Genomic DNA, 18,905 nt, shown 5'->3' with positions numbered 1-18,905 from the left:
AACTATCAGCCGTAAGGGTTTCTTATATTGCGACATTATTGTATTGAAGAAGTCAATGGTTAGGTTTTTCAGCAGCTTGAGCTTCATCATCATTTTGGCTACAACATTGTTTTCATTATCATATCATCTTTGTGGCAATGCTCTATTATCTGTAGCAAGCAGTAAGGGTTTCATCTTCAATTGACTAATCATTGTGCTACAATGAGGGTTTCTTCTAGTCACCATCTTACAATAGTATAACAACAAGGGTTACATGTGCATAAACTTTCAGTAAGGGTCTTTGTCGTTATTACAATAGGGTTTTCTGGAGTAAGGATCTGTTTTTGTTGGGTTTTAGTGTTATATCATTTGCAGCAATCTGTCATTATAAGTGGGTCATTATCCCTGGTACTGGAGCCCACAATATTTTGCAGAAGTATACTCATTGTAAGTGGGTCATTGTCCCTGGTACGGGAGCCCTCAATAGTTGTCAAGTTCATCATCATTTTCAGGGAGGTTGGGTGGTGCTAAGCAGATGGTTGAAGTCACCTTTAGGTTGCAGCCTAAAAATACTTCAGGGTGGTAGGGTGGTGCTAGGGCAAGTTGGAGGTTGCAGGGAGTTGCTGCATCCTTCAAGTGGGTGCTGGTAAAACTAGAACTCTTTTGTAGAGTACTAGGGAGTTGGGGCTTCCCTTTGGAGCTCAAGCATTGATTTCCTGATAAATTATTAGAGAAGTGTTTGGTGGTTTTACTCTTGGAAGGGTTTCCACCTAAAATATCTGGTGTATAGTTCTTGATGTGTTGATGTTTTATGTTCATTGTTAATGCTCTGAAAATTTATAAATACTAATTGTAATAAGAAATACTGATTCACCCCCCCTTAGTTTTTCCAACAAATTGTCGCAGAGGAAGAAGACTGAGAGGAAGGGCAAGGAGCAGACAATAACTTCAACAAGTGCAAATCAATGTTATCAGAACCAAACCAAAAGACCCTTTGAATCGGAAATCGGTAAAAAAACCAGACCAAAAACCAATCAACCAAAAGCACAAAGTTTTCAAATGTTAAAGAAAAACATATATATTCATGTGCACCCATATGAATCCAAATCATTTATGCACAAATAAGCAAAAGTTCTCATTTATATAGCATGTAAGGTGCACATGACTAAAATAACATCGAGTGCAATCCGTCTCTGAATTGAAAATGCATCAACAAACATACTCTAGATGGCCTCTAGCATCCCAAAAAAACATGCTACAACAAATGACTACCTATCATCAAAATCATTGCTTGTATTGGGATTTTCATCATGAATATCACCCTATAAGCATTAAAATAAGATAGAAAAAACATAGCTTGTCAGGTCAAGATTTTGTTTGAGTGATGGGTGCATTTTTAGTAGGGTTGTGATAGAGGAGATCAACAACCAATGCCACTAACAACAAGCTAACAACAAGCTAGAGTGTTTGGTTCTCTTGATTAAATACTAGTTCCATACCCTCATACATGACCATATCCAATGGAAACATTACAATCCCCCCAATCTTGAAATCCTGAAAAACTATTAAGTCTGTTGGATTTTGAGTGAGATCTAAAATTCTACTTTCTCCATATAAAATCCAATGAGGTCGAAACTACTCTCAAACATCCTGCGTCATTTCATGGTAATATTAAAAATTTAAGTAAAAGGATGAAAATGAAAGATAAAGGAGAATGGAATTTTTACTTTATTTAACATTACCATGAATTAGATAGCAATACCAGGGCCATAGGCTTGAATATTAGGTTGCCCCATTCAAAACTTCCTATTTTTTCTTAAAAAAATTGTGTTTCAAACATCTTTGACCAACTTATACGAAACCGTTTGGTTCGGTGAAATAAGTTTGGTTCGGCGTCGAACTGGCCTTTTCTGGTTCCGAACCTCGAACTGGACCGGTTAGACCGACCAATTCCATTGGTTCCGGTCGGTTCTAATAACATTGGCGTAGATGAGCTCTCCAGTAGGATGGAACAAGAATTCACACTTATTGCTTGCCTATCTAGCTCGATCTCACAAGGTGTTTGGTGTATAGATGGTAGGGCATCATTTCATATGATAGGAGTTAGAGAGAACTTCTCAAGCTATGAGGAGGACGACATCAGATTGTAGATTCAGATGGAAAACAAGTCCAAGTATAATCCAGTTGCAAGAGGGATTGTTCTATTTCAGAGGGAGAATGGCAAGCCGATTCCAATTCATGAGGTGTTGCATGTGCCAAGGTTGCTCATGAACTTGATTTCTGTATCTACCCTTTACCATAAAAGGTACGATGTACTCTTTAGAGCGACACAAGTTTTGATTAGGCAAAAGGATTGGAAGTCACCCATAGCGATTGAAGTGATAAGCGGTCGGTTGTATAGGTTGCAGATGGACTCTCCTAAGGCACTGGTTAGCAATAGTAATCCTGGAGATGAGGGAGAACTATGCCATATGAGGATGGGCCATATAGATCATGGAGAACTCAAATTGCTTCGTGAGATGGTGACAAGTGTTTTAGAGGTGAGCTTAGAGCATGATGACGTATGCAGGGGATGTGTGTTAGGGAAGTTTGCGAAATCAACTTTTCCAAGGAGTGACACAAGATCTAAGGGTGTTCTTAATCTAGTGCATTCAGATAGATGTGGACCGATGTTGACAAAGTCTCTTAGGGGGACATCTATTACTTTTATCGACGATTTTCCTAGGAAGACTCGGATATACTTCCTGAAGACTAAGGATGAGGTTTTCAATCCCTTTCAGGATTTTAAAGCTCTAGTGAAGAATGCAACAAGCAGGAAGGTGAAGGTTCTTTGGTCGGATAATAGAGGTGAGTACACATGAAAGGAGTTCCAGGAGTTCTATACCAGAGTAGGAATCAAGAGAGAATGGACCATTTCTTACAACCCACAATAGAATGGGGTTGTAGAGAGGAAGAATCATTCTATATCATAGGCAGCGAGGGCTATGTTGTATGACCAGGATATGCCATGTTATTCATGGGAAAAGGCATGCAGTACGACAATCTACATTTAGAACATGGTTCCACATAGAGCGTTAGACAAGAGAACACCAAAGGCGACATTCACTAGGAAGAGGCCATATGAAAGTCATTTCAGGATATTTGGCAGTGTGGCGTATTCTCACATTCCAGGTGATACACGTTCGATGCTAGATCATACTGCAAAGAAGGGGTACTTTGTGGGGTATAATGAAACCTCAAAGGCATATTAGATATTCATACCAAGGGCTAGGAGGATTATTGTCAGACGAGATGTCAAGTTCATGGAGGACAAGGCATACAGTAGGTCTAGAGATTTTCCAGCAGATGACCAGAGTGAGGAGCCAACAAAAGCTTCGAGAGGTGAGTAGTATGATCAGGGGCAATAGAGCATGAGTACAATTACCAATGCGAGCACAGGCTGAGGTACAGGGGTTCTCGAGAGTTCACAAAGTGTCTGTTGAACCTCACGGTTCATGCTGGAAACTGTAGAGGTTGCTTAGGAGTTTTTGGGAGCTCCTAGGACGGGCAATAGTTAGCGGAAATAACCAAAGAGGTACACTGGCTACATGACATTGGTCATTCAATTAGTAGATAACAAGCCTTGCAGCTATTAGGAGGCTGCACAACAACAGATGTGGCAAGATGTGACGGTTGATGAGTACACCTCAATCATGTAGAACGATGTGTGTGAGGTTGTGCCTAGACTGACAGACATGATGGTGCTTGGATCACGCTAGATCTTTAAGATCAAGCAAGATGCGGATAGGAGCATCGAGAAATACAAGGCGAGGTTTGTGGCCAAGGGTTTCTCTCAGAAGCAAGGGATAGACTATGAGGAGACATTTGCTCCTGTGGCCAAGTATACCTCTATACGAGTCGTGATCTATTTGATGGCAGATCCATCAAATGGATGTCAAGACGACTTTCCTTAATGGTGAGTTGGAAGAGGAGGTATACATAGACCCACATGTGCAGGTTGAAGAGAATTCTTTACGGGCTCAGGCAGGTTTTCGGGGCATGTTATAAGCGCATTGATAGATACTTGTAGGAAATGGGCTTCGTGAAGAGTGAGGCAGATGCAAACCTTTACTACTTAGTGGTTGGGGGTGAGGTTCTTATTTTTGTTCTATATCTGGACAACTTGTTTATGATAGGTTCATTGGGGCTCATAAAGGAGTGTAAGAGGGACCTTGCAACAAAGTTCGAGATGAAGGATTTGGGGCTTATACATTACTTTCTAGGCATGGAGGTGTGGTAGATAGATGGGGAGATTTTCCTTAGGCAAGGCAAATACTGCATCGAGATCTTGAGGAGGTTCGGGATGGAGGATTGCAGAGCCATGTCTACACCCATGATCACGAATTGGAGGAAGGTAGACTCATCCAGGGAGAAGGATGTAGACACTGCCTTATACGGATTGTTGATTGGTTCTCTCTTGTATTTGGTCAACCCCAAGTTAGATATATCCTATGTGGTACTCTCTCAGTTAGTTCATGGTTGAACTGAAGATAGTTCATTGGATAGTGGCAAAACATGTATGTGGTATTTGCGTGGTACAATCGAGTATGGGATTATATATGTTTGAGGTGTTGGTATCAGGTTGGTGGGTATATTGATGCAGAGTAGGAAGGTAATACAATGGATAGGAAAAGCACTTCAGGGTGCTGCTTCAACATGGGATCAAGAGTTGTTTCTTGGTACAATCATAAGTAGAAGTTCGTGGCACTGAGTTCTGCAGAGGCAGAGTACATAACAACTAGCATGGAGATGTGCAAGGCCATATGGCTTCAGAAGCTATCAGTAGCCTTGTTTGGTTAGGAGGCTCAGACGACAATGATGCACTGTGACAATCAGAGTTGCATCAAGTTATTTGAGAATCCAGTGTTTCATGACTGGTCCAAGCAGATAGACCTTGTATATCACTTCATCAGGGATTGTGTACAACACAAGATTGTTTAGCTACAATGTATATCTACGGATCAATAGGTAGCAAACATTTTGACGAAGGCCTTGGCGAAGGCAAGATTCATCTTCTTTAGAGACAAGTTTGGTGTTATGCAAAACACCTTCCTTGCTAAGAGGGAGTGTTAGTTTTTGTAGCTCGGATAAGTGTTCTTGTCTTAGATGGTGTCTATGAGATTAAGGAACACAGTTAATTAATTTTCTACAATACCCAGAAAAAGTTTCTAAGGAAAATGTCTTAATTAATCAGGATTAATTGAGACAAATCTATTTTCCTATAGTGACTTCTAGGCAAGTCATTTTTAAAAGTCAAGGTGATCTTGGTCATTGATTGGAGTTAGATCGTGGTCGTTGGTCACTCGACGAGAGATTATAAGAGGAGATTTATGGGCATTTGGAGAACACATTTGAGACACAGATTTGTAGTGAGAGCAAAGGGCATAGTGATAGTGTGGAGGACACCAACAATTGAGATCAACAATGATTGAAGACAGAGTTGTCAGAGAAAATTTCACAACAATATCCAATTTCTTAGTGATAGAGGGAGATCGATTTTATCTGAAGAGAGGTTGAGTTTCCCCAACAATGCGAATTGACTCAAAGAAGCCGAGTTGTCAAAACAAGAAGGAATTTTCCAGAGTGATCAATTTGCATAGGAGAGGCCGTGTTTGCCAAAGAAGGTCGAATTTCCAGAGGAGGCCGCATTTGTTTCCCAACTAGTGCGATTTGCCAAAGATGTTGAGTTAGCCAGGGCCGCACGTGTGTATCCGTTTAGGGTTCTAGAGGAGGACTGAATTGAATCAGAGGGGTTGAGTTGCTTCCATGAGGTCAGATCGACTAGTAGGAGTGAAGAAAATAATTTTCTGAAGGTTTGCTAATTTACGACAAACAATGGTAATAATTTTTCAATTACAAAATTGCTATATTAATAAAAATTCTCATCTGCAGAACTGTTTTTGACCACATTGGGGTTTTTCTAGGGACATGTCATGTTCCCATTTTTATTTTCATCTATAGTACAACTAGGGCAGATTTCTGGGGCATGAGATGGCTAGGTCATGGGAGCAGGTTTATGTCAGTAGGGGTTTTGGGGGAGCCTTGAAGAGGTTTTACGAGATTCGATGGCATTCACTTGGCATATTCTATCCTTGCACAATTGCCTTTCGTTTTGTGCATTCTAACAACTGTCGGAAAACAGGGTTATTATTGAGCCTGACTTAATTAATTTTGCTTGAGGTGGCATTCTAGGAGAAATATTTGATGGAATACCTCATTGTAATAACTCATTGGAACTGGAATGAGATCTACACGATGGGATGCTGAGAAGTGACTTTTAGTGGCCGGAGAGAGTATGTTGGGAGATTTACCATTTTTCCTGATTTAAGATGGCATTAATTAGTCATTTAATTAAGGAAAAATAATCAATTGGAGGAAAACAGGCAAAAAGTGACTTAAATAAAATAAAATAAAACTAAAAGTCACTTAAGATAGGGTCAATGGAGGAGCTTCTAGAATAACATTAAAATAACAAAATAAGATGCTTCTAGAGGCTTGGAGACCTATCCATCAGATCTATAAAAGAGGAGGAGGAGATCATTTGGAGACATCTTGGATTTGTGTATTGTCTTTGAGGTGAGGTTTTGAGAACCCGGTTCTCTACTTCAGTAATATCCCTGAGACAGAAACCCTCGGGTGATTAAGGGAGAGTGGGCATGCACCAATCTCTTGCCTTGGTTAATCCATTCAGGATTCACAGGTTGCAGCTTATTGATTTTCGGTTTGTTTTGGAGGCCAGTTGCAGCATTATTGTAGATCTATTTTTGGCCATCATATCAGCCATATTTTTGCTCTCATAGCAGCTTATATACATATTAATAAAATAAGGCTGAGATCCTCTGCATGTTTATATTGCCTATCATTCAGTTGCAGATTCTATTTCCTGTTTTTGCCGTAAAATTTGTGGTTCGATTTATGCAAATTGTTTATGGAGCTGATGACAAATTTTTTTGAAGCAATTTGCTGCTAAATTTATATTTGGAATATTACAGGACATTTGTCCAAAACAATCGGTGTTCATTATTTTGTGTGTGTGCAATATTTTCTCAGTTCCTGTGATTTAATCTTGGTGAAGTTGCAGTAGTGTTTTATTCAGTATATGCCGCATATAAACTGCAGAAGACAAATAATCTATTTCAGATAGGTGAATAATAACCAGTTAACTGCAACAGTATTAAAAATTTCACACAAATGATCTTGCAAGGAGCCAAGTTTCTCCATTTCATTTAATACTTATATATTTTTAAGGAAGAAAGCTCTACCCTTTTTGAAGGAATCATGCATATCTTTTAAATTTCCCCACATTATAAGTTAGTCTTTCCCATTTTGAATTTCGAGAAGCAGTTCATTCATTACTAAGAGCTTGATTAACATCATAGCGTCTTGATTAGTCACATCATATGTTGCTTGGGCATCTACATTAGTTTGACTTTGCACATCTTTTCCCAATATAAGCGTGTCCAGTTATTTGTATTCTAACATGGCACACATCTTTTTTTTTTCATGATTTAGAATTCTAGCCATTAAACATTTGATTTCTGTCTAACATTATATGGGATACATTGGCCATTTTGAAGATCTAAATATGCCAAACAAATTCTTAAGAAGGGTTCTCTCTCTTTGATGTTGTAACGAACCCTAGTGCAAACAAAAGCAATCAACTACATATTAAATATTTTGTTTTAAGAACACAATTTTTTTTTTTACATATTTCTGTAAAATGAAATTTCATTTAGATCCCTGTTCTAACTGTCTTTACCAAAAATATTTTCTTGTGGAAATGTTGATTTATAAGTAGCAGTTTCAGATTTAAGTTTCCTATGACTTCTTTATCCCCCAAAATGACTATAACTAAGCAAATAACTTTTTTACTGTAAAATAAAATCTGAAAACTGTAAAGCTTAAATACTCGGGTACTTTTAACTCAGAAAATTAGCAGCAGAATTTTGAAAAAATCCAAATACAAAAAACAGCCACAAAGGGAAAATGAAATTGCCCCAAATGAATTCTGCTTCTTAAAATGTTTCTCTGGAAATTAGGGGCTCTTCTTTACCAGGGAAATTTTCCTTCAGAAATACAGAAATTACAGTAGAAGTAAACTTGGAAATATTCAGAAAATTTCGAGCAGCAGCAGTTTCCTTCTCCTACATGTGCCAAAACACCTTACTCGGCCTCCCACATGTGGCTGATCACTGTCCCTGTGCTTTGGTAAAATTCCGCAGCTCTTTTTCTGTGCCTTTAACCTCTGGAACCTACATGTAGCTCTTACATGTCTACTGGAATCTCTCCAAATAAGTGTCTTCATCGACTCCCATAGGCTCCTTTTATAATTTTTTAATTGAGCAAAATTCCCAACCCCCAATCTCCAAAGTGATAAACGGCTAGGATTAAATCCTAACCCACTAAGATCAATGGCTAATTCGACCTAAGTCACTTAAATAATTAAATATTTATCCTTACAGATTTGCTCAATTAGCCAATATTAATCAATTAAATTATTTAATGTGTTTTTCCTAAGTTAGACTTAAGAAGGAAATCATATCAGTTGTTCTTCTCAAACAACTATCTAAAAAGGACTTCTTCTCCTGCATGCAAGACACTAGTCTATGCAAAAGACCTTCTGAAACTTGGGATATTAAGAAACTTATCACATCAACAATTCACCCTAATCTGAGCTGAAATTCTCCTGAGTGACCCCTTTGATGGCTCTAATCAATAGAAACTCCTATAGCGGCTTGAATCAATGTGCAAATTTTCTTTTACAATTTATCTCCAATCTGTCAACATTATTTACTTATGGGCTTAGTTTGTTTATGGGCTATCCCCCACAACTTGTGATACTATGATGTTTCCTCCTAGTCCACGTGGCTATTCTTTTAACAATGATTCTAACCGCGGATGGACTATACAAATTTGAGCTTGATCTCCTCTAACTTTAGCATCGTCGAATGTCCTTAAATGATCAATACCTCTTTTCTTAGTAGAATTTGTATGTTTTGTCTACTTCTCTTTCCCCATTCCTTTTTTATATATTATTGTTATATTTTTATAACTAATTGCAAATGCCGTCTCACACTTTATGGTGGCCGCCCTTTGTACTTCCCAAGATGCCTTCTATTCCCCACAATTGTTGGTGTTGACTCCCCAACAAGTGAATATTCCACTGGCAAATCCTTACGAACAATCTCTAACACAGGTGGCAGGCATCATCAGATCTGTTAGAGATCTTTATTATTATTAATTTTATTTTATTTTTCTGGTTCTTCCTCTTCAGAACGATTCACACTATTTTTTGTATTAATTTCTACAGACATGGATTTTGATACAATGTCAAATTGCAATAATGAATAAATTACTTATCGCTGTGGTCGAGATGTCTCCATTTGTCCAAATGTGTGTAATGACTAATTGCAGACCTAGTGTGTTCTTTGATCACAGTATTTCGTAGGCTTCTCGAGTGATTTTTTAGGCTCCTTAATTGGTTTCCTCAATTCTCTTTACCATGATACCATGTGAGATTTACATATACATCCTTGGATAAGAATAGACATAAGAATGAGAAAGGGTGGATTCATTCACACATTATCAGATGATGCGATGTCTCATTACATGGTAGGAGAAGAGTACTTTAAAGTTTATGTATTGCCTAATACCTTACTATTTAAATACTTCATTAATTCATTTTTACATTACTTTATTTACAAAATCTTTATTATATGCCTAAGCCCTACTTAATATGTCTAATTTCTATCTATAACCATTATTCCTATCACAATTGAATTCTTTCTCTCACCAATTATATTATGTCATGTCTTTTTAGGAGGTACAACAGCTTAAGATGAAGTTCCTTCGAAAATTTGAATGCTTTGTCTCACTAAATGAATTCTTTCTCCTGCATCAATATTTCCACAAGATAAATGACTGAATGCGGATTGCTTGTATTATGTTTTAATTTTTTATGGGAAGGCTTCAAAATATGAGTAATTCCAATGCATGTTTTGATTACTCAACAAGATATTCTGGATCTTAAATTAATCTCTCAAAATTGTTATTCTTTCTGAACAAACACCACTAGTTCATCCAGTAAGGCGAATTCAAACATGTTCTGTAAAAGCCTTTGCTAGATTGGTTCTACTAAATGATTGAAGAGAGAGAAAACAAAACCATTCAAAGAATTTAAGGTTGTTTGGTAAACTCAGTTGTTTTGCGTCTAAACAAATGTTCCACCAAGACTCCGGTGCGGGAAGACCCCTCAAATTTTAGGGAAATTTCAGGGGTGCGGGGAGACGCACAGGGGGGCGTGTGGGAGTACCCTCAAATTTTAGGGAAACTTTAGGGGTGCGGGGGGGATGTTGGGGTACATAATATATATATATATATATATTTCAAGTTCATATTCCTTGTTCAATAATGAAAGCATAAATATTAAATAGACTAATAGTAATATGGATACCAGTACATTGAAAATTGAAATTTGATCCACATAAAATTTAAATTCATAATTCAATTAAATAATGACATACACTGATCCATCCTCATCATTGATTTTGATACATATATCATTCATATGACATACTCATTATTCATCCATACCATGAGATTCAATAAAAAAAAAAAATCAGTAATGAAATATTTAAATACATTGATCCATATCATTCATCATTCATCATTCTACAATCTACATTGATTTTAAAATTAAATTCATCATTCATCATTCTAGAATATAAATTAAATTCATCATTCATCATTCATCATTCTACAATCTACATTGATTCTAAAATTAAATTCATCATTCATCATTCTAGAATATAAATTGAAAGCAAAACATACTAATATATTACGATATACTATATATTAGATACTGAAGTTTTGAGGGGGGACGCCCAGACGCACCCCTTTTGGGGAGTCTCGACCCCCACATTGGGGAAACACACCCCCTTGTGTCTCCCCAAGACTCCCCAAAAAGGGTGCGTGGGGAAACACACCCCCAGTGGACTCCCTGTCCCGGGTGTGAGGGGTGCATGCATCCAACCCTTGGGGACGCGTCCCCGTGGAACACTGGTCTAAACTAAGTAGAAGGATCGATTAAAATTGAACTAAAATTGATTTAAACATATGGTTATGTTAACAGTTATAAGCAATAATTGGTGATGGTTTGAGAGCACTGCCCTGTTGAACTACTATCTAATGGCTTATTAAGTTTTTGTGTGGCCTTTCTAATTCAACATATAAGATTAAATGATGGACATTATTTTCTTTACTTTGTGGATCAATACTGACACTAAGATAGACTAAGATTGAATTAAATTTGATTTAAAGTATAAACATATGTTTATGTTATTAACAATAACCGCTGATGCACTATAATGATTTATTAAATTTCTGTATTGCCTTTATAATTTTACATTTGACATTATGATAGATATCATTTCCCACTCTGTTGTGGTTCAATGCTTATTGGTTACAGATGATGAATGGGAAGTATCAGTCTAGATGATTTAAATGTTTGGATTTATAAATTTGATTGCCAATCATTGCCTGGTATAGAACGTTAAATTCATTTGCTGTGGTCGCTGGTTTGTCAAATAATAATTTCCGATGATGATCAAGAACTTATTCCTAGCATATTATGAATGCTTGAACACTTTATTTTTGAGTGCTTGATTCCTTTCTTATTTTAGGGATATAACTTGTGCATATTGCATGTGTAATATAAGTGTATGGACCAAGTTTAGTTGTAGGCCTTACTTTTTCTATCGCCTTCAGAAAATTGGCATGATTTTTCTGTCCGTATTTTTGGTTATTTGGAGGTTTCTATATGGTGTGGACTTTAAATATCTGTCAATTTTTAACTCTTTGTTTGATTCTCTTCCATTTATACTCTTAGTATTTGTATGAAATTTCCAAATATTGACATATGTTTTTCATATACAGTATTGCTATTGGACAAGGAGGAGGTGTTGCTCCACTAATTGCGTTGGCTCGTTCTGATGTAGAAGTAAGTTTGCTCTTTTTATGAAAGGTCTAGTTTATATTTTTCAAGTATTTTTAAGCCAATAGAAGACTTCAGGTTGGGCATGTGAGAAATATGAAATTGGTGTGTAATATAATTAAAAAAGACAAGTATGACATTAGCATTAGTGTTGCGAATATCTCCAACTTCTCCCTACACATCCGATTATTTGCAAGCTTTTCAAGTAGCTAACTTTTCAGAGTCTCTGAGAGTTTTCCAGGTTGAAGTTTATGGTTGCTGATGGATGACATTTTCCCATATTTCTCCTATATTTCTGATACATTTCTTTCGGGACAATGGTGATGTATTCCCTGAAAAATCATTTGCAACACTGATTAGCATCTTTTGGGTGTTAATATATCTATATATCTATATATATATATATTTTCAATGGATCAATGTGATGTGCATTCCATATCCTTCAAGTGGAGATCGTCAAATCATGGAGGATGCTGATTTGTATTCTCCTAATTAAGGAACAACTGGGATGTTCCCAAATCAATCAAAGTCCCTATAATTCCGTATAAATTTTAATTCCTTATATTGAGCCCTTTACAAGTGCCATCTTTCTCCCATTTGGATTTAGATAGTTCTCAAAAGAGAAGTTATTCTTTTTATTTGGGTGAATCCATATAGATTCCTATGTCCTGCATACTTTGAAATTGAAGGGGGCCTATTTTGACATTTTTTTAAAGTACAAGTTCTTTATGCGAATGCAGCATTAAAGTCAATGCCAGGTGATGATGACAAGCCACTGAACAATGTAAGATAAGTTATACTTGATTCATTCCTCATGATATATCTACACCACAAGACATGTTACCTTAGTGCTTTGAAGCCATTGCAAATAGGGTAGGAATTATAATATTGTAGGGTTGTGCACAAAATGACTCATTCCCTACAACTTTTGTTGGATTTTCATCACCTAAACATATGGTGACATAGATAATGCCTTTCCAACTCTAGGCATAGCGTGTAGCTGGAGCATGGTGTATAAATGATATTAACATACCTAGTAGATACTAACAATGTCAATGAGACTATTGTTGACCCCATCTTGTTCATCATTTCCACAATGTATTCCAACTTAGGACACACTCAGATGCATTTTTCTAATGGCTAATGATGATATAATATCCAACAAGAAACAAAACACACATGATGACACAATGCCCAAGTTCCAACAACAAATAAAACACATGCCTTGATACAATATTTGTATAAATTATCATCTATAACAATAATTGTCCAAGTTAATGAATATAAATATACTCTTCACCTTTGTAGAAAATTTGTGTATGCTGTAGCCCTTCCCAGTTTCAAGTTTTTGTATAGGTTTAATGCCCAAACCCCATCATTACATATAACTGATATAAATGTTAGACATGCAGTCAACTAGAAACATAAGACTACTCTACTCTTTTGTTTTTTCACAGCTGATACAAGACATAAATGCAAGCACACGAACTCAAAAAATTACAGTGATTTTGGTTTAATGTCCCTGGAAAAACTTACAAGGGGTAAACCAGTCTTCAAGGAGTATTTTAATTGCTCTTAAGGAAATCTGTACAGCAGAGAGAAAATCAACTTATCTCCTTTTTTGCTTGAAGAAGACACTGCCAGGTACATAAAAATTTGAGCCTACACACAGTCATAAAACACAGATCTGATTTGCCTCAAATTTTGTACTGGCCTGCCCCCCAACTGTGTCTAGATTCTCATGCCAGGCAGAGCATAAGTCTTCACTTTAATTCATGCCAAGGTCTGATTTAGATTCCCTCCTTGGATCACACTATATGTCTCGAAAACTGTGCTGTTAGAGGCACCAAAATCTCGGCGCTGTTGACTGTATATATGGCAGAAATTAAGAAGTTCGAACAGCTCCTCTTTCTCACAAGAAACACACTGAGTTTCTCACTCAGCTACTCCATCAACCTGCGCAGGCCCTGAACTAAAATCTCGGCCTCAAAACTCCTACCTCTGCCCATAAGAACATGGGTAGATCCTGATCAGGAATCATCACCTTCACCGCTTCCACAGTAGTCCTGTTCTTCGTTTCCGCAACTCGATTCTGCTGAGGATTGTAAGGAACTATCCACTCCCTTTTGATCCCTGCCTCCTTGTAGAAATCATTGAAGTCCCTGATTGTATACTCCCCTCCACCTGAGCCTGGAACTCCTGGAGCTTGCTAAAAACCTCATCCTTGGTCTTCATGAAGTAGATCCATGTTTATCGGGAGAAATCATCAATGAATGTTACATAGTATAAGTAGCCACCCAAGGAGGATGTAGTCATAGGTCTGGATACATCTGAATGTACTCGATCCAAGATCCACTTAGATCTACTATGATGGCTCAGAAAGGTTCCTTTGGCATTCTTGTCGAGTGCACAACCTCTGTAAACGCCATCGTGTTCTACCTGGAGATATGGATGATCTGTAACCATTTGCCTCAATGCAGGTAAAGCTCTGTAATGCAGATGAGCAAATGTTTGATGCCATAACTCACATAAACTCATATTGTCATGTACTAATTCCGGGGCTGGTTGTCCTATCATTTTGTATAGTCATAGACGTCTCTCTCGAACTCCAAGTACTTTTTCTGAGTCCATGATTGAGCGCTTAGGCCATATAATAACTCGACCATCCATAAATGCAACTCGATAACCTCTATCTTCCAATACTGAGATTCCACCTGCAATGCTGAATCCCTCTGTGACAAAGCAGTGAGAGAATCTTGAAAACCTGTGATGTGCCTAGAAGCACCATTGTTGACCAACCAAACATCACTGCTATTGGTAACAGTGCCTGAAAGGGAGGAGACAAGGACTTTCTCCTCAGCTCCCTCTGGCTCTAGAATGACACCATCCATCCTATTTTCGACTCATGGCACCCTTTTGGCAAGAGATCAAAAAATCCAATCAAGCTACTGAATACTTGTCACTTAAGCTGACTTCAATGGCTGCTCTTTCAAGAAAGCTCTGATACCATGTTGAATTTTTCTACAAGAGAACAGTAGAATACTCTTTTCTGCCAGATAATTACTACGTAATGATTTTCACACTGTATTCTTATGCCACTGATATTATTGAGTAATTACACTTCAAAAAATATCAACAGTAAATGGAGCGGAAACAGTAAAGATCATAGAAATACAACCATGCACAATAGAGACAATATTTTTACGTTGGGAGAAAACTGAGCAACTTTTCTTTAGGAGAAATTATTCTTCAGGAAGGTTTACAAATCCAATTTGGCAAGAAATTTGTGCCAATATCCAATTCAAAATAGCAATCAAACCTGGTCAAATTTCAGCGAATCAACGCTGGTCAAACTGCCCAAAATACCAAAAGTCAATGTTGATCAAACAATTGGTCTGCGGTCAGCCTCGCTCCTTGCGGTGAACCTAACAGTCAATGCTGTACGATTCGGTGGTCGAATAGCTCAGTGAACACTGAACACCCATTAAACTCGGTCAACTGCTCCTCCAAATGTGTGGCCAAGAGAGAGAAAAGGATGATATCCAACCCTGGTTTTTCCTGCTCAGACTTGCTTTCTTCGATGGTCTAAAAATGAGTCATCACAATGCCTATTTATACAAGTCGAATGGGGTGAAATGCCCCAAGGGACACATCCCTTCATGAGTTGGGCCGACCTTGTCCTCCAAAAATCAAATTTTTAATTTAACCTTTCCTAATTTTTGTTAGCCGACTTAGGCATGCTGGGAGACCTCTCGATGCTACATAAAAAAATCAACAAGGTTAATGGACAGATTGTGCAGCAGTTGAACGACCAGCGGTTGAATAGCTCTGATACCACTGTAGTATAAAAAGTTTCAAACAATGGTCTGTTTGTACTTAATATATATATATATATATATATATATATATATATATATATATATAGTATTGGTTGTTACAATGAGGGCCCTGCTTATATATTAGGCAAGGTGCCCCTTTACAAATAGTCATGTCCTTCGGGACATGTCTCTTCAATAACTAATTATTATTTAGTATATATTTGTTTGTTAGAAATGCACATGCCCTTGTGTGTATCACAGGGTGTTAAGTTCTTTAAAATCTCCATTGGAATTAATCCTGGGTATCACGAGGAAGAAGCATTGCATTCCATGGGAAAAACATCCGTTCAATGTAATCCATGGAAAATAAAGTAGTATATTAAGATTAACATACTTTTGGGTTTGTGAATACCAACATGTTTATAAGGTTGCAACTAAAGGTTTCAAGAAGTTATATTAAAGCATCTACAAGCCCATTATTAATAGTTATTCAAAAGAGAGGTATTACAAATTAGGTCTCAAGTCTGGTTGAATCTCTTTTATTTTTGGAAGAGTCAACCTTGAAGGTACTATTCAAGCTATTATTGTTATTAGTGGAATCAAAGGAAATCAATGGGTATTTTATAGTTTAGATGTCCAATTACACATTGAAGAAGTGGGTCCCTTGCACTTTGTGTGCCCCTTAATGTTAAAGAAATAAATCTTGAACAAGGAAACCACAAACTATGAATTGCACAAATAATTCAACTTTCTGGGCAAAGTGCCCTTTTTGTGCAGTGGAGGTTGACTATTTGTTGAGCTTAAAATATCAAAATGGCTTTGCCAAAATCGCGGAAGATTACATACTGCAAGGGAATGTCAAGGTAACATGATGATCTAGCAAAACATGATCAAAATAAGAAAGTATCAAAACAAAAGAAAATTAAGGATCTCAAGGAGAAATTGGACAAAGAATTATTGGAAAAGGATGAAGATTTTTTTTGTTTATAGAATCATAGTCAAAGTTGGGTTGCAGAAATCAAGAAGATGACGTATGAGAAGTCGCAGCAAGAAAAGTTTGAACAATTTATCAGCAAGGAATCAATGATTATTATAGAAATAACGACTGAGCCAATTGAAATAGAAAATTTTCAGGCATGAAAATCCAAATATTGGAGAAAGGAACCAATCGAGATCTGGTCAACATCAAAATTCAATAAGGTGCAAATCTAGTTGAAGTAGGGATATCTTTTAGATGTTGAAGTACAGATAATGGAAAATGCAAGTGTCCCTAGTATTAAAATTTCAATGATCAATAGAGCAACAGAAGCATATGAAGAAGACATAATATGAAAAGTGAATCAAGAAAACAATGGAAAGTATGATAAGGAATGATAATGTTATAAAGACACCTTATTTTGACATCTTAATTGCAAAAGCTGACAATTTTAGTGACCAATGTATCAACACTGCTCTGGAGTCTGAATGTAGGAAATATTTGACCTATACTTTGAAGAAGATCCATTCAAGTGCAATTTGGTCTCAAAATTGCTGTTATTCTTGGAATCACAATATAAAAGTTTTATCCAAAACCCCTACAAAAGCACAGTTCCATGGTGGATTAAACTAGGGTGGTATGGCCCTTTCACAATTCAACAATTCTGCTCATTGCTTTGAAGATGTTATCCTCTCTTATCTTCAACCATTGCAGCTTCAAGAATAAAGATTCAAGAATTATGATAGGGCACTCTAGAACAGGTTGAAGGCATAATTTTTCCCATAGGATGCTTTGAGGACTAAGCATCTTCGAAGGAAGAGGCATAATAATAATAATGATAATCATCATGACCTAACTAAGGGACTAGTCAATATCTGTAAGTTTGCTGTGACAAGGCTCATTGTATTATCTATTTCCTACTTCATTCATTATTTATTAAATATTATCCTACATTAATTTTAAGTCATTGTCCTTATGTTGGATATTCAGTTAATGCACTATGCTTCTGCTAACTTGTTATATTGCTGTGTTTATTTTCACGTGTCTCTGATGATAGCATCTAAAATATTTGGTCACTGTCAGAGGTTTTTTATTTCCACAAGAGGAACATTGTGTCTCTGATAGCACCTGGTATAAACCAAATGGTATATTAACAGAGTATTCATTGAAAAAGAGTACAAAGACTTAAATTTATTTTCAAAAGAGAAAATATAAATAAGTGTGTGTGATTGATATGAATGTGATCTGATACAATATAAAGGTGAATTGTATAAATACTATTTGAAGCGGTTAGTTTGTAATGTTTGGAGAGTGGCACCTTTTTTTCTTTCCCTCTGAAGAAAAAGTCTTCGATTTTATTAATAGAAACAGCATAACAATATCACAGATTCTTGTAGCATTCCTAGAAACTGCTGTTACAGCCTTAGATTGATCGAGAAAGGATCATCAAAGTTATCAATTTGCTCTTTGATTGTATCTTCTAAAAAATTTCATAACTTCATTCAACTGCCCAAGACACAGTTTTTCATTCAACATCTCCATAAAAAACCCTTTAGAACAGGCCTGTTCCCTCTGATTGATTGAACACCATACTATTCCATCTTTATACATAAAAAACGAGTAAAAGAAAAATAAAAGACATCTTCAGAGCCACGGATCATGATCATATTCTCACAAAGTCCCCTCCCACTCTCTGGAGACCACCTATGTTCCACGTTCCAGTCTTGTTCCATCATTAGAAATTCCATCAGCAATGTTGTGTCTCTCCTCGTAGATATGTGAAAAGGTAATTTGTTATGTTGCACTGCCTTTGGGGACGAGGGGACAAGTTTCCAGTACGGCCAGAGTGCACCCCCAAATTTTCAAGTGGATGGCAAGTTGGGGATGGCAATAATATACATAAATTAAAAAATAATAGTAATAATAATTATTATTTTAAATTCACCATGTGCATAGGGATAAATCATAAATAATAAATACATCATTGCAATAAAAGTATAAACATTGAACTAGCTAAGAAATCTGAAACGCATATTAATAATTAGAAAACCAAATACATAATCTCAAATCTAAAATTCAAGTTAAAGTTTTTAGTTGAAGG

General features: G+C 36.7%; 1 protein-coding gene across 1 annotated transcript in view; it reads left to right on the top strand.

Moving 5' to 3' along the window:
• LOC149205666 (protein ARABIDILLO 1-like) overlaps window positions 1–18,905 on the top strand; it is a 192,691-nt gene that overhangs the window by 141,217 nt on the left and 32,569 nt on the right. The window contains 1 exon segment of the mRNA XM_089397466.1: window positions 11,944–12,016. Coding sequence (XP_089253592.1) covers window positions 11,944–12,016 — 73 coding nt within the window.

This window comes from Pinus tabuliformis, chromosome 1_2 (assembly GCF_031772625.1).
Source record: "Pinus tabuliformis cultivar Carrire ecotype Pingquan chromosome 1_2, CPIR1, whole genome shotgun sequence".
NCBI classification, from domain to species: domain Eukaryota; kingdom Viridiplantae; phylum Streptophyta; class Pinopsida; order Pinales; family Pinaceae; genus Pinus; species Pinus tabuliformis.
Note: the sequence above shows the minus strand (reverse complement) of the source record. Positions and strands in the feature narration are given on the sequence as shown.